Below are 26,254 nucleotides of genomic sequence, written 5' to 3'. Positions count from 1 at the left end.
ACTCTGGAGAGATGTGTTCTCACACAATTTAACCATCACATTGAAAACAATAATTTCCTGGACCCTCACCAATTGGGCTTCAGATAGGGATGCAGAACGAAACAGCCATTCTAAACATAATAGACAACTTACACAAATCCCTGGATAAGGACCAATGCTGCCTACTCATTCTCTTATACCTATCACTGCCCTTTGACACGGTCGACCACAAGCTACTCTCTGTCCTCTCCCCAATACTATTCATTATCCTTTACTTTACTTTATTATTATACAGTTAAATAAAACCGTAATGTACAAACATCGCATTGAAACTTAATTAAAACAGGGATTAAAATTTAAAAACACATTATGAAAGCAAGCAGTCAAGGTTAATAACAATTCCCAAGCAGCATTTCTAGTTAATTGCAAGAATGTCAAATTTGGCCATTTAGAGCCAGACAGAAAGTGTGGAGTGCAAAAGGCAATATCAAAATGTTCCAGGGTTTATTACAGTTTCCAGTACCTAGCTTTCAAAAAAAGTCCATTTGTACAATGGCAATATAAGAAGGGACTTGAGATTGCTTCAACAGCTCTTAGTGAGCTAGCTCTGTGAGTGCGTTGTTAGACCCTACACAGTGACCCGTTTTGACCCCCTGGACACCGTCTCATGTTCTTTACCTGTTTATTAGTGCTAAGCTGTGTGCAGTGTGGTTAAAATAATGTTAATAAACTTCCCAGCTCTTGCAAGAACTTGAGCGGAATTGTTGCTGAAACACAAATCAGATGCTTCCCTGCAATGCCTTAACAGCTTGTCCCGATAGACTGGGAACAATAGCCGATGACGGTCGTGAGTGAGGTGGGGATGTAAACAAGACTCATCTGGGTAATTACAAAGCCTACACGTTAGCTGTTCATTCCTCTGCACCCATCGGCCTCAACTTCGAGTATATGGTGGTCCCAGGGGCCCCTCTCCACACCATACGTGTCCCAGATACTACAGTACTTTTCAGAAATGATGGGCCAGTCTTCCTTTGCTCTTTAAAGGTCACAATATTCCCCAGGTGTCTACAGGTGATCTGGAGTAGCGCAGTCCCTATAAGCCCACCTTCTCCCCTCACGGCAGGCCAGCGCGATAGGAGCCGCCATTTTGCCTTACGCTGGGGGGGTTCGCTCACCTCTGCCTGCAGCTACAAGTGCATCTGGGTTCCAGTAAAACTTTTCCGGCATGTCCACTGTGGCCGCGGTTACTTTCCACACGCTGCGGTCAGGCCACCGAAGCGGATGGAGGCACCTGTATGCCTGGATCTCCTTGGGTGCAGATCCAATGTTCAGGGCTGCGCCCTCAGTATAACTGCTTGCTTCAGCTGTGGGCGCCCACCAGGGAAGCGGATAGGGGAGCCCTCGGGCTTGCGGCTAATCCTGTGTAGTTTCCCAGGGGTCTGCTCCCGATGACGCAGCCACCGCTCTCCTACGTCCAAACGCAAGTTCGCTCCACCTCAGGTGCCACCTTGAGATGTGATTGCCTGGCAAGAATTAAGCCTATATCACAGCAATGCAGCAGCCAGCTGGAATGGCGGCCACAGCCCAGACGCTCCTAATCTTCCAAAGTCGGGAGTTACCCCTTTCTGCTGGTTTTGTGGAGTTAAAGCACCGAACTAGGTTGTTGAGAGCGGGGCTCCCACGTAGCTTAAGCTCTGAGCAGCCATGAGTACGTCCATGAATATAGATTGAAGTTGTTCTTTCAGGGATTGAGCTAAGGCGCGCAGGTTATAGATGTAAATTTTCATTAAGTCACCCAAGCAGTGAAGGTCTCCACTCGCCAAACCCAACGTGAGCCTCAGCCTGTGCATGCTGGCGAATGGAAAATATTTTCTTATAGGCCATTGTTTGAGAATTTGCGAGGAATTATTCCATATTTCCTGGAAAAGACAGGTGGCCATAAGACAATGCTAGGAGCCGTTTGGCATGTAAGACCCTTAAGACTGGCTTGGCGGAGGGGCTGTGCAACTGCCAATTCAGGCGCCTCAGGCTATGTATAACCCCAGCTCCCTTGGGCCAAAGATGTTTAAGATGGGCCACTTGATTTGCCCTTTCATTGAACCAGACTCCCAAATAGTTGTAGATGGTGCAGGTGGCTATTTGTGACCCACCTGCTCTCCAAGACAAGATTTTCTTTCTTTGATGTTTCCCAAAAATCATGACTTTAGTTTTTGACTCTTTCATCAAGAGTTTGTTTATTATGCTGTAAATGTTAAGGGCAGTGAGTGATCTTTGTAGCCCCGTTCTTGTATGATCCATAATGACAATGTCATCGGCATATTGGATGATCTGGAGCCGCACACCGCCCAATTTTGGGGCAACCAAGGTTGCACCAGCCAGTGCTTTTGGCAAGTCAGCAGTGTAGAGGTTGAAATGTAGCGGGGCTAATATGCAGCCTTGTTTTAAACCATTTTCCATAGGGATTTTTACAGATACTGTTGTGGCGCTGGTTTTAATCCTCACCCAGGTCTTCTGATGTAGTGGCATCAGTGCAGAGAAAAGTGTGGAGGGTATCGCTCAAGAATTTAGCTTATTCCATAACACTCCTCAATCGACTCTATCAAATGCTGCACTAAAATCCACAAAGCAGCAACATAGGGGTATATTAAATTGTTACCCAGAGTGGCTCTCCAGGACAAATAGGCAGGGCGCTGTTATATTGTCTGTTGTGGAGCAGCCCGATCTGAAGCCTGACTGGGTGCGAGGGAGAATGCTATTTTCTGTCACCCATTTTTCTAGTGCAGCCAGCTGGATACGTGCATAGGCCTTGGCTTCAATGTCCAATAATGCTATTAGTCTGTAGTTGGCTGGGTTTAAAGATTTCCCTTTTTGGATGTAGTGTTGAGCCCTGCTAAGTAGATGGAATTGTGGCTGTAAGAAAGGCTTATTTACAGAGATGCATGAGGAGTTCTGCCCAAAAGGATCGATTTGATTTAAAGACTGCAGCAGGTATTCTGTTGGGCCCCGGCGTGCTGTCGTTTCTCATACGACTAATGATTTTAATTACTTCGGCTTCTACTTTGGTGTCTGGGAAGATTGGAAGACTAGCGGCTTTCCTGTCCAGCCGTTGTAGAGCTCTATATTATGGTTCACCCTGACATTATCGGGTACACTGTTCTCCTTAGACTGGCCGTTGTTGCTTACTTGATTTATATATTTCCAAAATGGAGCTGGATTTTCCTTCAGAAGGGAGAAAATTTTGAGCCAAGCATCCTCTATTCATTTAGTACGTTTCTCGAATGCATGTTTCTCATAGGCAGCTTGAAGAGATCCAGTGGCAGCGCCCTGCAATGCTTTGTCCCCTCTCTGTTTTGCTTTTGGGGCCTTCTGAAGCTTCTATTTGCTTCCTGGCAATTCCTTATTTAGGTACAGGTTTAGCTGGTTTGGCCCCTGCTTTTGACGAGCATCTGATATTCCACCTAGCGCCAGATGCATATCCGTGAGGAGAGTGGACCAGTAATCTAGCAGGGCCTGCAGGCCGAATCAAGTTTTTAATTGTTCATTTTTAGTTGTCCATACTGACAATTTGGTGCCGAGATTAATGGTCCATCTTATCCTGCGAGGGACTATATCGCATTCTCCTCCCGTGGGTACACCTGAAGTTGTATACTTGCAGGATAGAGCAGTGGAAAGACTGAATGATGCTCTAAGGGGCCTGTGGTCACTCTCTACTCGGTTATCTAAATCAAAATCATTCAGGTGTAAAGCTAGTGTACTGCAAACGAATATATAGTCAATTGTGGAAATATTCCTATATGTTGGGAGCAGGGCCCATGTCTGAACTTTTGCTTTCTTAAGGTTATGAGCTGATAGTATAGAGCAAGAATCAAATAAAGCTTGCAGTACAGCAACCTCTTTAGATTGTGTGTTATCCTTTTCTGTCTTATCAAGCGATCTATTATTGAAATCCCCAACTATAAGTGGATTGTGGTGGGGGTATTTAAAGAGAAGATCTCCAATGAAGGCAGCCTGATCATCAAGTGCAGAGCTGGATTAACATAGCAGTTGAGTAATAGCAATCGAAGCGGTTTATGATGATTTTTTATTCCATTGATAAGTAGTGCTTGAGTTCCAGGTGGAAGGGGTATAATTGTGATGACTTCCAACCTTTGGGAGTGCTTAATGTATGCAGAGAGGCCGCCCAAAAATATTACGTCTTGAAGCCGTAACATGGATTTCAAAGTACTCGGACTGAGTTGTAATAGACGTTGCTGATATCTCCTGGAAGCAAATGATATCACTGCTTTGAAGGTAAGCTAAAGCAGATACTTTCTTGACCAGTTTCTGAAGGCCAGCCACATTCCAAGAGATAATTATTAGGTGGTTGTTTTGCTCGTTCAGTGTATAGTCTGTATTGCCTCTGAAGGGCTTACAAATGCTGGATGCTAGAAGTGATGGCAACGCTGGGCCTGATATCCGAGTTAGTTATTGGTGTCCTGTTTGCTAGAGAAAACTCTTCTTTGATTTGCGGAGCAGATGATCCTCAAAGGTTCCTGTTGAGAGAATATACTAGAGGGATTGTTGCCTGGGCGAATGCCATCAGCGCATTTTAAGATGGAATAGGTTGATGAACTTAAGCATTTGATGTCTAAAACATAACTATTCATTATCAATATGGAACCTCTCACCACCATCCTCAAACAAGCAGAAATCCCCTTAGATTTATATGTGGATGATACCCAACTATACATGGAAATCTTCTTGCTAGAAGACATACACCGTTTAAATGGCACCCACAATTACCTAAATCTTAACCAAGATAAGGCAGAAATTCTTCTCATATCAAAGACAGAGCAGCCCCCCTGATGCTAGAATGGATAAACTACACAGACGTTCTCAACTGCACTCTGTCACTAGCCGACTACATCTAATCTCCAGACATCACTCTGGTTTCAAAACTAACCAAGAAAGATAATATAAAGAATAGTGTGAAGACTGCCTTCTACAACCTTAAACTCCTGAACAAAATCAAACCCTACCTTCATAGGAAAATCTCAAATCTGCCACACAGACACAGGCACAGGCACTTTCTAGATTGGCCAACGAGACTACAGGCAAAGCCCACCTCACGCCAATCAGAACCACTTTCAATGCAGCAACCAGAATGGTCATAGGAATCTAAAAATATAACCACGTCTCTCCGGCTCTCAACAAACTAAAATGGTCCAAATTGAAGCTTGCTGCAGTTTCAGAACAGCCTGTCTCAGTCACAAAACCCTGCACACAGGAAACCCAACCTACCTCACCTTAGCTCAAAAGGGCAGGACAGACTACTAAGCTCAGAAGATCAAACACCATGCTCCTTTTCCCACCCAAAGTCCACAATCATCACAATCAAAAAACGTGTTCGCTCCTTCTGAAGCAATGCCCCTAAAATTTGGAATTCCTTATCAATACGCATCAGGGCAAACCCCTCCTTCTCATGCTCCAAGAGTCAGTTAAAGTCTCTCCTCCTCAACCGATATCTCAACTAGTGAATCATCATTCGCCTGCCCTCTGCTCTCCCTGGACACCCCCACACCTTGGCCCTCCTTTTAAGGGAACCTCATTGTTATTCATGGTCTTGTGCAATGTTCCCTATCTCCCAGCAACGTTGATAAAGAAAAGACAATTATTGGTGTTCAAATACTGATTCATGAAAATATGTCAGTGTGTTTACCTATTCAGGCTTCTCTTCCTTTGGCACCAGGATTGTAAAATATCCCCCCAGTCTCCTTCTTATTCTCGACAGTTTCCCTACCTGTTTTCTGTCAGAGTGTCGCTGTGTGATAGTCTCTGTATTCATCACCTATCCCACTGGCGATCTGCAAAATCAGACCTCTGAGTTTCCCAGATCACCCAAAGGGACTACTCTCTTCCCTTTGTGACTATCCCACCACACATGCCACCCATGTATGATCAGCTGATGGAGGATCATCTCTCCTTGCTCTCTCAAGAAGTGCAGGCTACTTTGGCTAAGGGAGCCATAGAGCAGGTGCCTGCATCAGAAGTAGGTCAAGGATGCTATTCCCACTAGTTCTTGGTTCCAAAGAAGTATGGAGGAATTTGTCCCTATCCTAGATCTGCACCTTTGCAACCTCTTCTTCAGGAAATAGAAAATCACAATGCTCACACTCACCCAACTCATATCTGCCCTGAACTCGGGAGACTGGGAGGTAGTGTTGGACTTGCAGGACACTTATTTTCACATCCCTGTCCTGCCTGCCCACATATGTTACCTGCAGTTCACAGTGGGCCAAAATAAGTTTGCAGTGCTCCCTTTGGCCCTTACCAGTATTCACAAAAGTGATGGAGGTGTCATTGTATCTCATCCGCGGAGGTCAGGGATTCCTTCCTTCAACTAAATTAATGTTTGGCTGCTGTTCATCCCAGGCACTTGTCTCCCATCTTCAGACTACAGCGAACTGCCTGTGTTCACTGAGGGTCACTATCAATGTGATAAAGTCACACTTGACTCCCTCTAGGACACTCCTTTTCATCGGAGCCATGCTGGACACAGTTCAGTTTCGGGCTATCCTCCTGAGCAGCTGGTATAGGGTGTTCAGGCTATAATTCCGATGTTTCGCCACTATTCCGGTTTTTGGTGAGGTTGATTCAGACTATTGGGCCTCATGGCCTCTTGCCTCCTGGTGGTTACTCATGTGTACTTTTCATAAGTGGGCTCAGCAGTGGAACCTGAAGTCCCAGTGGGCACAGCATCAGTGGAATCTGTCCAACATGGTCCAGATCTCGGAGGGGACTGTGAAAGATCTACAGTAATGGCTACTGAACTGAGATTGGATCAGTGGCAAACCCTTCTTCCTTCCCCAACAGTAGCTGTCTGCAGTGATAGGCAAGTAACTCCTGGGCTGTGACGGCTATATGGGAGAGGTGAAAATCAGAGGACAGTGGTCTCCGGCTAAATTTGTACTCCACATCAACCTTTCGGAGTTCCAGTTGATTCGCTCGGCACTGAAAGCCTTTCTTCCTTTGATCAAGGAAAGACAGGTGCAGGTGTTCAAGTACACCACCACCACCATGCAGTATTTCAATAAACAGGGCATGCTGGGATTGTGGACCCTTTGTCAAGAGGCCCTGTGCCAGGGGGCTTTGCACCTCTGGAAGAGTCTGAATCCTCAAGGCATCTTCCTTGTCATAGAGCACCAGGCAGTGTTTTTAAATGCTACTGCAGGATAACTTAGCTTTTGTTGCCTAGCAGATCATGAATGGTGACTGCACTTGGAGGTGGAACAGAGTGTCCAGCAATGGGGAGAACCTTGGCTTAATCTTTTTGTTTCAGCAGTGAATGTGCAGTCTTCTGATATTTGTGGACTGGAGTTCTCAAGGCAGCTTTTTACTCAGAGATGCCTTTTGCTTAGAATGGAGGTTGGGAGCCATGCACTCCTTAACAGATCTACCTTCCCTCCCTTGAGTACCTGAGAAGATCACGAAAGACTGAGCCCAAGCCATCCTAGTGATCCAAACTGAGGGCTTCATATAGGAGATGTTAATGAAGGGCAGCACAGCAAGTCACTTTGCTGCGCTGCCCTCTGACAAAGGAAAAGGGCTGTAATTACCCCTCTCCTCTTCCTGTGTGCTGGCACCATTTTGGATGCCTTGTGCCAAGAGAGGAACCCTTGTACCATAGTGAAAGGGTGTTTGTGTTGTTTTTCTGCAGGGAGAGACATCTTCCTGCTCAAAAACAATCAATAGAAGTGCCTTCCTTTTTCTATGTGTGCTGCAGAATCCAGCACACATAGAAAGAGGAAATAAAGAGGAGAAATAAAGTTATTTCTCCTGGTTACGCCTTCCTTAGGGAGGCGTAGGCTTTCGAAACTGCTCCGGGCGTACATGATTTTGTAAATGTGGGGCAGCATCAAAATCCATGGGTGTTGCATGGGAACGCTCACAACAACACCCATGAAATGCCTCCTTGATGCAGAGCAAGGCAAGGCAGTAGCTTGCGCTTCTTTGACTTACTCCATATCTACGAGGCCATGCAAAGCCACGGAGGGTGGCTTTACATCGCCTCATAGATATGATTGAGAGGCCTGTGCCGCCGGAGCATTGAAAAGAAGTGGCACTCTGGCGGTGCAGACCTCTTCTAAATGAGGTCCTGAGTGTTACCCTGATCTTCTAGCAATGAGCATCTGTCCTCTAATCTGGCGGTCTCTTGAGGAGGACTTCCTGTCACAGCAGCAGGGCATGGTCTTGCACTCAAGCCTGTGAAACCTATACCCCACATGGGTGGAAATTGAGCTATGGTATTTGACCTTCCTCACAAAGTAGTCACCTTAGTAAGCAGGTGCCTCTCTAATAAAACAATTTATGTGGGATGATGGGAAATGTTTGTTGTCTAGTTTTCCTCCCATATTGTTATTTTGTGTTTCTCTAGCTGGGCAAGGCCTGGCTGTGCCAACAGTGAAAGAATATCTTTCGGCCTTCCAACTTTTACCTGATCAGACAACTTTGTTTCAATCACCTTTTGTGATGAGTTTTTTGAAAGGGCTGGCCAATGTGTTAAAAATTGTCTTTGCTTTATCAGAGTCTCTAGAAGATGGAGAACATTGCACAAGACCAGGGATAACCACGAGATTCCAGGAACATTTTCGTTACGCTGGTGTAATCTCACATCATTTACAGCATTTCACATATTACTTTTTTTCAAAATGGCTGAAATTGTGCCCCACGGGCAAGCTAACAGGTACTGGAGTTTCAGTCATATTTTAACACTGCCATCTACTGTTCATCATAAATAATGAAGTCTTGCGTGGTAGAGACTTGTGTGGTAAAAGTAATGCAAGGTAGAAAACTGTGTGGATTCTGATTCTGCAAGCCCATCCAGGTGTGCAGTTAGTCATTAGTTCAACATGGGAATCCATTGTTTTAGCAGGAGTTTGATTTATTAGGTAAAGAAGATCCTATTTAGAATCACTCCCCTGTTTTTATATTTGTTAACTAGTTTTGAATTACGCAACAATTCCTGCACATGGAGGGTTATGTTATAGTTTGAAGTATAAACTTTATTTATTTATTTTTGAAGCTTGTAAAGTGCACGGCTACCCCCAACAGGGGTGTCCCGGTGCTACGGACGAAGAGTTACAGGGAATGTCAGGTGCTGCTAGAGGTTGGAAAACAACCTGATTTTCAAGTTTCATCGAAACAGTGTTTCAGATGTAGTCAGCCATAGGCCCAGTGGAAGGCTGTTCTATAGTTTTGCGGTCACCACATCAAAGGCTCTAACCCCGTTCTAGAACAGCGAAAATGAGAGCAACAGAGGAGGCAAAGATGATAAGATCTGAGAGCTCGGGTCGACTGAACGGGCTTTAGCCTTTTTTCTCAGATAGGCCAGGCAAAGGCCATTAAGAGCCCTGAATGCCAAGACCGGCGCTTGAATGCGATAGGTAACTGGCAGCCAGTGAAATTTCAACAAGTATGGGGTGATCGAATGGCGATAAGGGATGTGCTTGTGCCTCTATGCCCTACTCCCCCGAGCAACTAGCTTTTTAAGACACCTCTCTAGAGTACCCCAATCCCCTAGGATTCTGTGTATTTCACAAGCACCAGACAGACTCAATTCTTCTCAAGTAAATACATCTCAATGGATACACCTCACCTGCCTATGTCATCAATCTCACTGTACAGTATTACTCTAGAGCCTACTGCGCTCCTACCTTCTACTTTACCCTGATCTAATCCATCAAAGCACCAATTTTTCTCCTCATATTCCTCAAAAACTCTGAGTTCTCTTTCAGCCTCTTTATCAGGGTCTCATTTAGGCTCCAAACCTCTTCTGAATCTATATAACATGTCTAACTGCACAATCGTTTTTATCTTTCTCCACGGCCTGGTCTATGAAAGCTAACTTCATCACCTTTCTGCTCTCAGAGTCCAATAGCCAGATTTTAGGACTTCGTCATCCTACTGATCTCAGAGTCCAATGGCCAGATTTCATGAAGTGTCAAAGTGGTGCTAATTTCCAATGAAATGTTACATTTTGCAAGAGTGTAACATTTGATCCAAGTTTTTTTGCTATATTGACTACAGGTTTTACAACATCAAAACTCAGATGTAACTTGAACACCAGCAAAATAACATAAACAACCTCTAAACAAAATGGAGGAAACATTACACCTTTAGAAATGCTGGGGCTTATTTATGAGCTTTGTGACGCAGGTCAGCGCAGCAAGTCACCTTGCTGCACTACACTGCGTGACAGGGAAAGGACAGTAATGCATTGTATTTATTGGAATATGGAGCATTTCTATCCTTTCCCATGTGCTGGCACACAATCGTCTGCCTAGCACCTAAACCAACAGAATGCAGCACACGTAGAAAGAGGAAGAAACAAGGAGCAACAAAGGAAGGTGTACGATTTTGACGCACCCCCAGGTTTACAAGTCCTTGTAAATTTTGGGGATGCGTCAAAATCCATGCAAGTTGCATGGGAACACTTACACCATGACCATGGAACACCTTTCCAGGGCAGAGTAACGTAATGCAGTGATGTGCACTGTGTAGCGTTATTTCAGATTTTCAGAGCCACTCATAAACACACAAAGTTGCCTTGCGTGGCTTCATAAATCTCAATTAAGGGTTGCGTCATGGTGCAAGAGTGAAGCAAACTAGGTCATAAATAAGCCCTGTAGTGTGGTGCTAAATAGCACAATGGTGCAAATTGACACCACAGGTGCAGCTGACTGGAAACATGCGGACTGTTTTCAGCCTGCTTCTATCTCGGATCACTTGCCAAGTTGTCTCTTTCTAGTAACCCCCTGGTACAATTGCAGCTGTCATTTTTCAGTAGTCTGCTATTTTAGCATTTACATTTGTCTTCTTCATTTTCTGGTATAACAACATTTTTTCCAGACCATCTTTGCAGGATGAACAGTTTATCTCTGAAATATGCTAATCAAACAGCATTTGCCTGCGATTACTTCCAGTTGAGAAGTATCATATTTTAAGGTTAAACTATTGGCTGCATATATTTTCTGAGATTAAATGTCCTTAAAGGGTATATAGGTGCTGCGATCTGTCGCACCTGTGAATGTACGGGCTGTTGTGATGCATATATTGGAGAAAGGTCAATGCTTCTAACACAGGGTCAGACAGAAATACTGATTTATGTTATAACGTTTCCTCAGGTTCCAAGAAAAAAAGCTACCCGAAGAAAAAAGCCTAACAACAAACAGGATGAGATGCAAAATCCTTTAAAATCTGTTGACGATAATATACAGTGTAGAGTGCAGCTGAAGAACGAGGTAATTGGAAAGAAGGGTGCTTCCAAGGTTGAAAAGGTAAGGTGAGATATACTGCTCATCAGATACATTATTATAAGTGTTTGTTATAGAGGCTTATTCGTTTTCTGCTCCTGAAGAAGAGAATTCTACTTGTGACAATTTAGAAAGTCAATGGTTGAAAGTAAAAACAGACATTTTGGTATTAAATTACTATTTTCTTCGAATCAGTATTTCGTTGGACGACGTAGCACTATTTAAACAGAAATAAATCTACATTATTTATATAGCATATAATTTTTTTTTATATCATAAGCATAATATTTCGACATAGATAACTAATTTTGAAAAGCCTTATCATCATAGCTAAAATTCTTCAAAGAAACTCTTTGTGATGTAAGTACAATAGATTTAATTGAAGTGGATAATTAAAACCATATGCACACTATGGAAAGCTTAAACATTTGGGTTGATTATGCGTGATACAATGTTAGTCTTGGTATTCCGAAAAGTTTATCAATAAATTATAGTTTAGTAATTCATAGGCAAAAAAACTTAGCTTTTTCTTGTTGTGAATCAATAGCATATTGGTAATTTGGACGTAGGTGCATAGATATTAGGACTTTGGCCCACCACTATACAATGTAAAACAAGCATTTTTAATGCAATTGGTCTCATATTTGTGAGCGTTAGAGCTATAGGCGGTATAAATGACAATGGAGGGTCATTACGATGGCAGAAGGCCCGCCACTGGCAGCAGTGCAGTGGCAAACCTTTCGCTATCGGAAATAACTTTTCCCACGCCACATTACGATGGATGGGGAATCTGTCAGCGACCGTGGCGGGTGCAAGACCGGCCGCCATGGATCTGCCACAGGCAATCGTTATGATTGCCTGGCGGGGGGTTAGCATCAGTAAAATGGTGACGATGCCTTGCTGGTACCGTCCACCAGATTAGGATGCTGGTCACAGCCAGCATTCCTGTGGCGGGTAAACTGCCATTGAAAGGCTGGCGGGAATTGGTTTTCCTGTGTTGGGGGGAGGTGGCTTTGCAAATTTCCCTGCACAGAGTGGCAGGCCCGCATGGCGCCTGCCACATAGTACAGAGAAAGGCACTACATGCATTTTTAGCATTGCGACAGGTGCTGCAGTCAGTAGCGCCCGCTGCAATATAAAATTGCAAGATCAACCATTCAATCAATCAGGGATTTATAGAGAGCGTTACTCACCTGTGAGGGTCTCAAGATGCTGGAAGGGGGGAGCAGCTCCGGATCAGAGCCAGATCTTTAGGTCCTTCCTGAACGTGTGCAGGGTCAGGGAGCATCTGATGTTCACAGGGAGCTCGTTCCAGGTCTTGGCTGCGATGCAGGCGAAGGCTCTCCCACCTGTTCTGTTTCTGCAGATGCAGGGGACCTCTGCCAGGGCGAGGCCGGTCGATCGGAGGTTCCTTTTGGGTACGTGGAAGGATAATCTCTTGTTGAGGTATTTAGGTCCGAGGTTGTTGAGGAATTTGTAGGCGTGGTGAGGAGCGTGAAGGTGACCCTCTTCTCGGCTTCTTTGTGAGTGAGAGGATGAGCTGGGTGTCGTCGTAGTAGGATTCAATGATGAGCCCATGCTGTCTGATGATGGCGGCGAGGGGGGTCATGTAGATATTGAAGAGCGTGGGGCTGAGCGATGATCCTTGGGGTACTCCGCAGTTGATATCGGTTGGTTCGGAGAGGAAGGGAGGGAGTCTGATTCTCTAGGTTTGGCCGGAGTGGAAGGATTGGATCCATTTGAGGGCGGTTCCTTGTATCCCCGCGTCGTGAAGTTTTGCAAAATTGTGCGATGTAAAACAGTGTTCAAGGCTGTGGAGTGGTCCAGAAGGATGAGGGCTGCAGTGTGTCCCTGGTTAAGTAGCATGCGGATGCATCAGTGTCGGCGAGGAGGGCGGTCTCAGTGCTGTGTTTGCTGCAGAATCCAGAGTGGGAGGCAAGCAGGATGCAGACCTCTTTGATGAAGGCAGTCAGTTGGGCATTTATGAGTCTCTCGGTGACCTTGGCCATGAAGGGAAGGAGAGAGATTTGCCAGTAGTTTTTCAGGTCTGTTGGTTTCTTGAGGAGGGGTTTAATCTCCGCCTGCTTCCAGTCATCTGGGAAGATGCTGGACATGAAGCAGGCGTTGATTGTCCATCCTAGTTTTGGTGTGGTGGCAGCGGCTGACCTATGGAATATGTGCAGTGGGCAGGGGTCCGTTTAGGCATCCTGGGTAAATTTTCCTCATGGTTGCGGTGATGTGTTCTAAGATTGCGGGATTCCAGCTCATGATGGATGGCTTATCAGCGGCATGGGAGGGGGGTGGTGTCCGGCATCTGTTCGTTGAAGTTGTCGTAGAGGACCTTGATCTTCAGATTATTATTATTATTAATTTAATTTATAAGGCGCAACAGCAACCCAAAACGGGTTTCCCGGCGCCGACCAGGCCAAGGAATAGATAGCAGCTTAATGATTATTGATTGAATAGCAAGGTTTTTAAGGATTTGCGATATTGGACATACATCATTTCATTCCGAATTGGTGTAAGGAGGGAGTTCCATAGGGAGGGACCAAAATATGCAAATGATCAACCACCCATCTGTGAAAGTTTGACTCTAGGCACATAAAATTTCACTTGGGTAGATGAGCGAAGACAACGAGGAGGCACATAGGGACAGACCAAAGACTGCAGATACAGAGGGGCCACACCTATTTTGATTTTGAACATATAGCTCAGGGCTTTGAACTTATTCCGGATCTCCACCCTGAGCCAGTGCAGGTCCTGCAGGTGACCGGAAACAGAGATAGCTCTAGAAACCTGGCAAAGTAATCTTGCAGCAGAGTTCTAAACCCTCAGCAGCCTATGAGTCACCTCCTTATTGGTCCCCAGATAAAGAAAGTTGCCATAGTCCAGTCTATAGGTGACAAGCGCCTGGACTACTGTTCTCTGGGTGAGCTCCGGCAGCATCCAAATAACCTTTTTTAGCCATTTCAAGATGGTAAACCATGTGGCAGCTACGTTAACAGCTTGATGTTGCATAGTTATTGAGTCATCGATGATGACCCCAAGTTGTGAACTTGGCGGGAGGGCTGCGGAAGAACTCCCATCTCACTAGGCCAGTGTTGGGCCCCCCAGAGATCTTTGTTTTTCCCTAAAACCAATACCTCAGTCTTCTCTCCGTTGAGCGTTAGGTAATTAGCCTGCATCTATGAGGCAATTTTACCCATACCCAACTGGAGGGGGGAAATCTCAGCCGCACTCTCCACTGAAAGAGAGAAGATAATCCGGGTGTCATCGGCGTAAGAGAACAAGGACAACCCAACTTCTTCAGCAACATCTGCCAAGCGGCTGACATACAGATTGAATAGTAGACGGCTAAGAATGGAGCCCTTAGGTACCCCATAGCGTGAAGAATGGGTATCGGAACTGGCTGTTGGAGAAAAGACTTGGCAGGTCCGATTGGCAAGAAATGAAATAAGCCAGTTGACAGCTGAGCCACAAATACCCAATGATACTAAGGTTTCCACTAACACTGTGTGAGACACCATGTTGAATGCTGTGCTTAAATCAAGCAGTATAAGAACCACCGTATCTCCAGAATCCAGATGGCAACGCAGTCTATCCTTGACCCCAAGAAGAGTTGTTTCAGGTGAATAACTGGCTCTAAAGCCCAATTGGGATGAATGAAGGAATTTTTGTGACTCTACAAAATAAGACAGGTGTGAGTAAATATGCTTCTCTAAAATCTTGGAAAAGGCCGGTAACAGAGAAATTGAAGGGCAAATCGGGGTCCGCAATGGCCTTCTTCAGAAGGGGGAGCACCATAGCATGCTTCCAATCTGGTGGAACTATGGCTTCCTGTAAGGAGGCGTTTAAGAGGTCCATAATTACCAGCAATGATGGCGGCTCAAGCTGCTTAAGTACAGTAATAGGAAGAGGGTCCCTGGGAGAACCTGATTTGATACTGTCTAGAAGACATTTAAAAGAGTCCATGTTTAATAGGGGCCATGTAGCCAGTTTGTTTATAGGTGCACAAGGCACCCTATCCTGGTCCAGGCAGGTATTGCCGACTAAGAACAGATCGAAGGCTGATTGAGGGAAGCCTGCAATTTGCAAAGGAGGGGAGCTGTTACGCTGCAAACTCGCTATTTCAGAGTATATTATCTCTACTTTCTGGAAAAAGAAATTAGCCTGATCTTCACATTGCCGATTATTTAGCAAAGGGGCCTAGATTGAGTTTCGGAGACGAAAGCAGTTTGACCATGCTAAATAATGTTTTGGAGAAGTTTGAGCACCAAAAATGGTTGCTGATACATACTCTGCACGAGCAGACTTGCAAAGATTATGGTATTCTTTTTTTGCCCTTTTATAAACAATTTTGGAGTCTGATGCATAATTCTTCCTCCAACATCTTTCCAGCGCCTTACATTTGGTCTTCTCTATTTTTAGTATTTCAGTGAACCAGGGTGCCGGAGGACGATAGGAAAAGGAGAAAAGAGGGAAAGAGAGAGACAGATGTCAATTGCGTTAAAAAGCCACTTTTGTTCAGTACCCGAGAGAGTACCCAACATTTGTTTAGAGATGGGAGTATCTAAGGACAAAATCTTATTTAAAGTTGCCATATCTAATTTTTTCCAGTTTCTTGTTTGTTTCCCAAAAGTAGGATTAGCAGACTAGGAGCTTGCTGAAAATTCCAAACGAAAGCCTGTAACAAAGTGATTTGACGAGCATAATGGAAGAGTTGGAGCGCAATGAATGTTAGACAAACTGGAAAAGATAGGATCTAATAAGTGGCCCACCACATGTGTGGAAGTAAGAGCTGGGCTTGTTGCAGAGTTCCTGGGAAGGTGTGATGTCCGTGGCTTCGCTGGGGGTTTAGCGAACTGCTGTATGACGTTGAACAGTTCCTTGGTGTTATTCGCGTTGGGGTGGACTTTGTCTCTTACGAAAGGTCCGTTTGGTGTCTCTTATGCGCTGGTGGTATTCATTCAGGGTGCTCCTGTGGTTGTTCCTTGCTTCTGTGGTTTTCTGGTTGTGCCAGGTTCTCTCTAGGTGTATGCAGGAGTGTCTAGCTTCTTGGAGTCCTGTGGTGAACCAGGCGGGCTTCAGAGGGCGTTGTTTGGCAGGGTGACAGAGGGGTGGGAGTTTGTTGGCACAGCAGGAGATCCTGCGGAGGGTGGTGGTTGCATCCTAATTTGGAGTGCGGGATGGCCACATGCACAGCGGCTGGTCCTGATGGCCGTAACAAGGGCGGTCAGACAAAAGTTTGACCGCCATCGTAATGAGCCCCAATGTCTTTTACTAATGTGTTTTTGGTTTAGAGTAGATTGGATGCATGTGGTTTTGAGTGGAATTATGTGGGTTGAATTGGTATTTTTAGTTGTGGAATTGTGTGGTGTGTAGTGTATTTGTGCAGTGGAATTATGTGGCATGGTGAAAAGATAGGGATGAGTGCTGCACTGAATACATAGAAAGGATGATAGAGAGGGATAGGTTGTTTGTGCACTAAGTTGTGAATGAACTTAAAGACTGAGCAGCAGAAAGAGTGTGTGGGAAAGAGAGAAAGAAAGGGAGAGTAGGATATGGACGCATAAAGAGGGTGCACTTGTGTATGCAGAAGACACACAAGAGGAAATCGAGTCTTTTAGGGATGAAAATCTTGAAAAGGCGCAGGTAAGAAAGTATGCTTGAAGACCTGAAGTGAACCAAAATGAGAGAGGTGGGAAAAGTGTGTGAGAATGCGAGAGAGAGGTGTGATACAATATACTAGAGAAAGAGAGAGACAGAGAGATGAACGAGTGGGAGGGGCACCTATAAAAGTGGGGGGATGTGAGAGGTGGACCAATGCATTGCGCAAGGAGGTACACAAAGGAAGCATGTGTGAGTAGACAGTATAGAGAGGAGACAGGGAGTGTGAGGGAGGGCTGAGGAGGGTAGTGGAATTGCAAGATGAGAGGGGGGAGTTGGAATTTGAGGGAGGGATGAGGGGGCAGTGAGTGTGTTAGGGAGATATGACAGGATTGGTAGAAGTGTGAAGTAGAGATAGGTTGTATTGGGATTGTTTGTTGTGGAATTGTGTCGTGTAGGATTGTGTGATGTGGAGGTGTGTAGTGGAAATATGTGTCATGGTAAGCTGTGGAATTATGTGGATTGTAATTAAATTGTATTAAGTGTAGTGGAATTATGAAAGGGAGATTGTGTATTATGAAGTTAATTATGTTGTATCTTGGAGTGGCATGTTAGGATGTAGAGACAGAATATTGAGGACAAAATGTTGAGGTGCACAAATATCGAGTTGGAAATATCGTGGTCAGAACTATGGACAGCAACAATATTGAGATGAGGAATATCGAATTCAGGTAAGTAACATTGATTCTCAAAAAAAGGTTTTTCAATATTGTTATGTATTTTAGTGTGTATTTTATATGCATGTGATATATGTTTTTGTGTAAAAAATTGTCTGTATTTTAAATATATGTGTCACATTTTTTGTAGTTATAGAAAATAAATATTTTAATTTTGTGCTTTTGGTTCCATAGTGGGTTGTGGGTTTATAGGGGAATAGGGTGGGGAGTAATTTAATTATACTACATTTATTATGTTTTTATATGAATTTTGCACTCTTAGGGTCACATGCATCAATGTAGGATTTTGCATTTCCTAAATTGCGAAAATTAAGGAATCACAATTTAGGAATTGCAAAATCCTATGCATCAAGAAATCCTAAAGGTTTTTAGGATTTCTTAATTTTCGGTATTTGCGATTCCTTAATTGTGAATGGCAATTAAGGAATGGCATTACATTGATTCCTATGGGCCGCAATTAAGGAATGGCCCATAGGAATCAATGCCGTTTTGCACTTTTTTATTTTGCGAATCCCGTTTGTTTGATGCATTCCAAAGGACCCCCCCTGCACCCCTGAAATGTATTTTAAAGTGCATGTTTCACACACACATGTCCTAAGGACATGTGTGTCTCTAACATGAAAGTTAAAAAAATGCATTTCTGAGCATTTTCATAACTTTTCGCAAATTACCACGAGGTTCAACCTCGTGGTAATTTGCACCCCCTAATTGCTAATTCGCAATTTGAAAAACAATCATGCATTGCTTTTAAGGAATTGCAAATTTGCGATTCCTTAAAAGCAATCGCATTTTTGGAAATCACTAAAAATAGAGAATTTCACAAAAATGTATGATGCATCCCAAAAACTTATTTAGGAATCGCAAACGGCCGAATTTACCGATTCGCTCCGTTTGCACTTCCTAAATAGGTTGATGCATGTGTCCCTTAGTTCCGTAGAAGGTTGTGGGTTTATAGGGGAACAGGGTGGGAAGTAATTTAATCATATTAAATTTTTTGATTAATTTTCATTTATTAATATTTGTTTTATTGATATTTTATAGTGTTAAATGTGTATATTAGTTTATTATTAATTAATAAATATCTGGTTCCTAATGATTTTTTATTAGTTAATTATGGTAATTATGTAATTAATTGTAGGTGTGTGTTGTGTTTGTAGGTATAAAAGGTGGGAAGTAATTTAATTTACACCCTTGGCATACTCCTCTCTTTGCTGGAATAACTGGAGTAAGCTCATCGTTTTTACCTCCCCAAATTTGTGCAAACTTATCTTTGTGCAGGCTGATGATGATATCTATTTAGGCACAAATGGCCCTGCACTCAGAACAACAGGTAGATCATTTGATAAAGGCAAATATTATCTAAAGTCCAACACAAAGAGAAAAATAGAAGCCTTCCCAAATAAGAGAACAGTGATAATTTTTTTGATTGTAGAAAACGATTCCTTTGGACAAGACTGCGGAAGCATTTCGTCCCCCATGGGACTTCTTCAGGGCTAAAATATATACACACAAAGGACTATTTACAATGTATAAACAGTTAAAAAAATAGAACACAATTAAACCGGACAGAAAGGTTCCATATCTATTCTATATAGTGACAATATTAATTTTGTTTCTTTTTTTGAACTCAAGAGAAGACAATCTATTGCCAATTATATACAATAAAAACAAAACAACAAACATGTATTTAAACACTCTATAAGGGAGACAGAAATCAGTCCTAATACCATTTGTTATAAAGTCCAAATGAGTCATGCAAAGATGAACATAATTACTATGAAAGATAAAAATTATCCAGAGTAAGTCAATATCATAATTCAAAGAAGAAATGACCGTCATTAATTATAAGATACAAGAAACCCAGAACATGAAGAATGTCTAAAGGCATTATTTAATTATTCTAACATATCTTGATAAGTAAGTGATATGTATCATATGTTCTTTGGAATATAGGGGCTCATCATGATGGCGGGTGAACATCAGCCTGCCCGCCATCATAACGGTGATGGGACCGCCCACCAGACATGTGCCGGTCCCATCTAACCAATTAGGATCCGCCCGCCATACTGGCAGGTGCATCCTGGCCTTTTACCATTGCGGACGGTGCTGCTGGCTGCAGCACCATCCGCAATGATAAAAGGACATGTACAGCATATCCCTGCACCATGTGGCGCCTGCCCCATGGTGCAGGGAACTGCAGGGGTTACCCCCCCAGTGCACCTCCCCAACACCCCTAAGGGTCCTGCAATGGGCCACCCAAACCAATCCCCGCCTTCCTTTCCATGGCGGCATCGCCCCTATTGAAAGGCCTATACATCACCCACATCCTAATATGGCGGACGGTGCCTGCTAGGCACCGCCACAATATTAGTGGCCCAGTTCCGCCCGGCAGGCAATCCTAACGATTGCCACTGTCGGAAAAGCGGCGGGTGGACTTTCCGTTCGCTGCGATACCCACCGACATCCTAATATGGCGGTGGGTAAATCACTTTACAATGGCGGAACGATCACCACTGCACCCCGGCGGTGGTGATCGTTGTGCCATCATAATGAGCCCCATAGTTATTATGCAAGCATTTGAATCGATAACAAAACAAGTAAATCTGTAAAGAAATAAAACACAGATATTCCTTCACTGAAAATCCTAAACACATAGTTCTGCCTCAGCTGTACTCCTGTATCTTTTTATCATTAGCAGATGTGTTTTTTAGACCTATCGAGCGCTTAACGTTGCTGAGTAGGAGAACAATCTATGCATTGCTCTTTCACAATCTGTGCATTGCTTTTTCACAATCGATAGTCGTAAAGCAATATTGCATTAAAAATGTAATGGACAAATAATAAAATTCACCAATTTTGCAATCTATATCCCTGTTGATGAGCACATGTAAGGAGTACATCTAAGACAGAACTATCAACAAGTCTGGAATTCCCAGAATGTTATCTTCATCTCAGGTTAGCTCTTTTACAATCGCAGAAGGGTCAAAACAGATATTGAAATCCCCACCCATTGGAACATTGTCACTAGGAATCTAGAGATACAAGGTTTCCAGAGTTGGTGAAGTAGATGTTCTGTTGGTACTTCTATTCTAAACATTTACAATTAGTAATATCTGGCCTAGCTCGGTTAATACTTTTATGCCCATAATGTCTGGGGATCAACAAAAATGTGTTTAATTTTTTAAACAGATATAGCAATCCAAATCTTTAGACCTCTAGATAGTATATCCAACCTTGGTTGGGCTGCTGGGATACAAAAAAACTTGTCGGGGGGATAATGTGTCTGGAGCGCTAGGTTTGAATTGGTCATTCACATTTGTGAGAAGCAACATATGTATATCTAATGCTAGGAGACTATCAACCAGAGAATTGAATGTTAATACCAATGTAATATAATCGTTGTTTTACTGTGGTGTGAAGTGAAGAGAAGCACCCACAATAGCAGAGTGAATTAAACTGTAACACTTTCAAATTTCTCTAATGCAACAAAATGGATTTATTGATTAATGTATCTTCTGGTTCCAGCAATTGTGCTGGTAGTTTTGGAACATCGTCGTATACAATGAGCCTTGAGACTGCTGGGGTGGACTTCACCTTCCACTTACAATTTCCCCCGGATAAAAAAACTGGTGGATTTCCTGTGTGTACAAATACTGGCATTATTGTGTAGATGGATTCCATTACGCTTTGAACTTCATTGTGATGTGATTGGGAATGATGGACAGGTGAATTTCTTATGTATGGATGGATTCCATTATGCTAAGGAACATGAATATGGTGTGCTTAGGAATGTTCAACTGGTGCCAGTCTCAGTAGAGGGGATGGGACTGAGAGATGAGAGCCTTGGATCACTGACATAACATCGACACTCAAAATATCCATCTAAAAAATTATCAACGCACAAATATCAATAAATATCGATAGTCTATACTTATTAAAAAAAATACACAAATATCGACATAAAATGATCGTCAAACATTAACATTGTTATAACTAATATCTCTGAAAAAAGAACGTAACAACTAATATTGAAATCAGTAAATAAACATACAAAATCATACAAATATCAAAAATATAGATCACACTAATGTTGCCCCAAAGAAATATCGACACATCAAAAATATTTTTTATAACATCATAAATAACAAAGATAATATAAACAATATCACAAACAACACAACTTTAATAAATACATTTAACACTAAATACATTTTAATTAAAAAATAACTTTAACCAATTTAAAATTAAAAATGTATTATACTTACACACACTATATATAAAATAAAATTTTTTAATATACATGAATGCAAAATAAATACAAATAATGTACGATTATACTTTTAAATAAAGAATAAAAAAAAGTTCAACTGAACATTAATTAACATTTCCCATTTAAGGAAAAAACTGCCAAATTAATTGAAAACATTAGTAACGACCATTGAAAAATACCTCCAACTAAAATAACCCAATATGATTGAAAGCACAATTAAACAAACACCATATAAACAAACGAAAATGTAACATTATTATATGCTTCAACAACAAAATCAAGAATTAGGGGAATCTCTGCTGGATTGCTGCTGCAACACTGGACTTCATCATTGAAAGCTCTGAATCCAACTTCAAAAAGTAAGTTAAATATATATTTAATATTACAACTACATAAAATAATTGTAAAGCACTTTTTTAAATAACTAAATAATTAATGTACATTTTTTCTAAATTACATCTCCTCTACAGAAAATTCAGCAACTAAAAAAAAATTAACTTCAAACATCATCCAAAAAACACCTTGCCAAAAAAGTAAGTATAAATCTCAATGAAACTCTTAAAACATGTAAAATTCCTAACCCAAATCACCCACTAACCACACAAATCCAAAATGATATAAATGCTGTTAAACACATTTATTAAAATTTACATTTTTCTTCTGCAGGAAATTAAAACAAAATCAAAAGGCAAGCACCAACAGAAACACCTCAGTGTAAAAAAAAGATCAACATATTCAAACATGTAAGTATAATATTGTATATAAAACCCTGTATTAAAATGAAAAACATTAAAATCCATTTAAATATTTTTTATATACATTTCTCATAGAATTAGAAACATCAGAATGACTGAAGGTGCCAATTTCATAACTTCCCAGAAAGGAACAATTTTATTATGTTATATGTCTACACCCAGGAGAAACAGACAGGCGACAAAGTTAATTGGAAATAAAGCAAATGTTATTCAAATGCATGTTATGGGAGGGCAACAACTAAAGAAACTACTTACATGTTAAGGAACATAACCACCCCCTTAACATAGCTGAAATAGAAGTGAGAGACACTTTAGACAATAAGCTAGCATTAGCTCTTAAAAGCAAACTACTGAACTATTAAAAGATGTACGCCCCAGAGTTCCTGACCATGTTACTGGCCAATTACCCCCTGTCTCAACATTGAAAAGGCTAATAGCTACAATACGAAAAAGCAGCTGCTACCACCCCACCAACCCCCAAACTTTCAGTGAAATATAAATACCACCTGAACTCACCGTAAGTCATAATGAACAGCAATTTCTACTTTATGATAATAAATCTAATGACAATAGAATTATTATATATGCAACTCTCACATACTTACTACAGAATTGTGAGACATGGATGATGGAAGAACATATAAAATATGTCCCAAACCATTTTAATAATTATATACAATCCACGGACTGTATCACAATACCGACATCCCCTTTATATGCCCTGTTACCAAACAGTAAAAACACTACCTATATAGAACTCTTAACAAAAGTAAAGCAAGAAACTAACAATTACTACACTCAACAAATTATCATACACTTTTAACAGTGAATGATACAAGCCATCCTAAAAATGACCCTCACACAGGATTCCAAGATTGCTATTACGACTTTAACTAATGCATTTGCAGACACCTTCAAAACTCTACGCTCATTGTTGAATATGCAACTAATAGCAATGTTGCACATGAAATAAAAAAAACGAATTGCACTAGCATACATCCCAATAACTGATATAGCAGAACACTACAATCTATTAATAGAAAACCCCTACCATGAAACAAAAAAACAAAAACTAAGGGGCTGATTATGATGGCAGTCGTAGGCACTTCCGCGGTACTAGCGGATAACATCCATTTAGTCACTCCTGCGGCGGTCCTGAGCGACCGCCATATTACAATGGGCAAAGATAGCCCTTTTTCCACCCATCGCAGAGTTTCTGGATCCGCCAGATCTTTTGTTTCGCAACAGTGCCGGAGGGAGTCAATAGAGAAATACAGCCACGCATAATGACGCCCCAACCGCCGCACAGAGCATGTGCCTAAAACAGCCCATCAGACCGCAGCACAGAAACCAGCTATTCGGAGATGGCAGAAGCACAACTGCAAGTCCAAAACACCTCCACATGTTCCTGGCCACCATGGACCCTGGTCTACAAGCACTTACGATGCTGTACCTGATCCACTACCAGCAGATAAGACGCCGTCGCGGTCAACACCTCAGGTATGTCAAAAACATATCCCCACATACAACCCCTGTACATCAACAACACACAACTGTCACGGTGAAATAGGTGCATTGTCTACAACATACACCCTGGTGGAGATAGGGACATATACGATATTATAATTGCAATTGTCTTACACATAAGTAAATTGTCACCACAGCATCGGAGGCACCCATCTCCGTAGAATTGTTGCAAATAGCCCAGTGGTGCCAGTCACGTCACCGCAGTAGTGAAGCCGCCCACAATGTAGTAGGTATCCAGCACATTGTCCCAGGTAAGCAAGACCATCTTCACAACATCCACACCACATGTATCATAAATGAAGCACCACTCTGCACAACATATCTGCAGCAAGAGGTCATGTGCAGTGCCCACTGTCTATAGTGAGATCTCATTAGGATCATCAGCAATTGTATAGCAACATGAGTGAGGAATGAGACAAGAGTCCCTTCAAAATGACAATTGTCATCATTGCAGACAAATAAGGGTCAGTCCACATACAATGTGGAACAGAGGAGGGCAGAGAAAACAGGATGTGTAGGTATATCTCACAGTAGTACAGAAGGTGTTGGAATGAGTCAGTGAGCCAAGGTAGATGACACATTATTTGAGACACCACTGCCACATAATCGCAGATCAGCACACCCACACCCAAGCAGACATTGGTAGGCTCATCACAAACAATGGCAGACCACACCACATAATGAAAGCCCATACCATGCTACACAGTATAAGATTTCTGACTCAAACAGCAAACTCAAAGTAAGCACCAGTGTGGATTTTGACTCTATTACCCCATATGAGTATGTCCTGTACATTCACAACACTGACTACACTGCCAACTCACAGAACACCTATGATCCAGCGGCACCCCAACAACAGATACTCTACTACCATATACTCACCTGGGCCCATAAACACACAATTGAGTAAACCACTGGAGTCAACGTTTATATGTGTGATCACAATATCAGGATTAGTTATTAATTTATTCTTAACTAACCTCTCACTGATTAAAAAGTTCTTTCATCTGGTCGATGGACCATTAGTTGAACTAATTGATGGTTATGATGAATATAACTCTAACTTTTCAAGATTTTGAAGTAAATAACCACAGACTCAGAAAAGTTTTAATCTTCCTCCCCGAGATTCTTCTGCGATCTTCTTATCTAACCCCAAGTAAATTAGGATAGAATGTTCTGCATTCAGCTTCTTCATCAGCATCTCACAGTGTCTTTAAGACTCCATTTTAGTGCCTTCTACTCATGCGCAAGAATTTCCCTCCAAGCATTATTTTGTCACATTGCCAAGATGCAGTTGATACATGCACAGTAAAGATTTCTCCGTTAAAAGCTGTTTAGTCCTTCGTTTGTGTTATTAGCATTAGTAAACACATAGGCAAGCTTCATTAACCCGCTTGTTCATGTGGTGCCCATTAGTTTTACACAAAACGCAATGAATAACATGTTAGTGAGTTAAACGAGCGGATTGCTTACGAGCAAGTCTCTTTTCTACGAGTCCTTGCTCCAGCAATCCGTGTCTGATGGCATTTTTGAGTAATCACAAAATTACCCATCCCTAACCAGATGCCAACTTTCAGTATTTCTCATTTTCACTCTCCTCTTTTGCCTTCTCATCTTCATCTTTACTTTTTAAATCTCTCATCTTTTTATAGATATTTCCATTGATTTACACCATTTGAATCTCATCATATTCCCTCTTTCTTTTCCTTCCTTTCCCATTCACTAACTATTATTGTTATACCTACTACTGGAAGAATTATTTGACCTAAAATACTGTTTCCTAAATCAGAAAAACGAGTCCCTATTGAAGAAATACTTTTTGTTAGTCTTTCCCATATACTCCAGTGATTTCAAATCTTCATGAAGCTTTGTAATATTCTTAATATACCCTCTGATTTCCTAACTTCTATCAGGTATGTAACTGCCACAATGTTGCAACTTTCAGCCTTTTACAGACTCTGCCCTCTTTTGCTAATAAGTTATCAAGTGCAAGTCGGTTTTGTAAAACCATAGACCTAATCACAACCATCTCCATATTAATCATCAAGAAACCCCCAGAAGTATCAGTCGTAAGACCTTCAACTACTG

At 42.1% G+C, this 26,254-nt stretch overlaps 1 protein-coding gene across 11 annotated transcripts in view; it reads left to right on the top strand.

The window, feature by feature from the left end:
- The window catches only part of DCDC2C (doublecortin domain containing 2C), a 5,988,712-nt gene that overhangs the window by 5,855,900 nt on the left and 106,558 nt on the right, over nucleotides 1–26,254 (top strand). For 10 of the 11 annotated variants that reach the window (XM_078647857.1, XM_078647853.1, XM_078647855.1 and 7 more), the window contains one exon: nucleotides 11,142–11,299. In XM_078647857.1, coding sequence (XP_078503983.1) covers nucleotides 11,142–11,299 — 158 coding nt within the window. The remainder of the gene's footprint in view (nucleotides 1–11,141; nucleotides 11,300–26,254) is intronic. The other variant, XM_078647852.1, reaches the window with a different exon arrangement.

Source organism: Lissotriton helveticus, chromosome 6 (genome assembly GCF_964261635.1).
Source record: "Lissotriton helveticus chromosome 6, aLisHel1.1, whole genome shotgun sequence".
In the NCBI taxonomy this organism is placed as follows: domain Eukaryota; kingdom Metazoa; phylum Chordata; class Amphibia; order Caudata; family Salamandridae; genus Lissotriton; species Lissotriton helveticus.
Note: the sequence above shows the minus strand (reverse complement) of the source record. Positions and strands in the feature narration are given on the sequence as shown.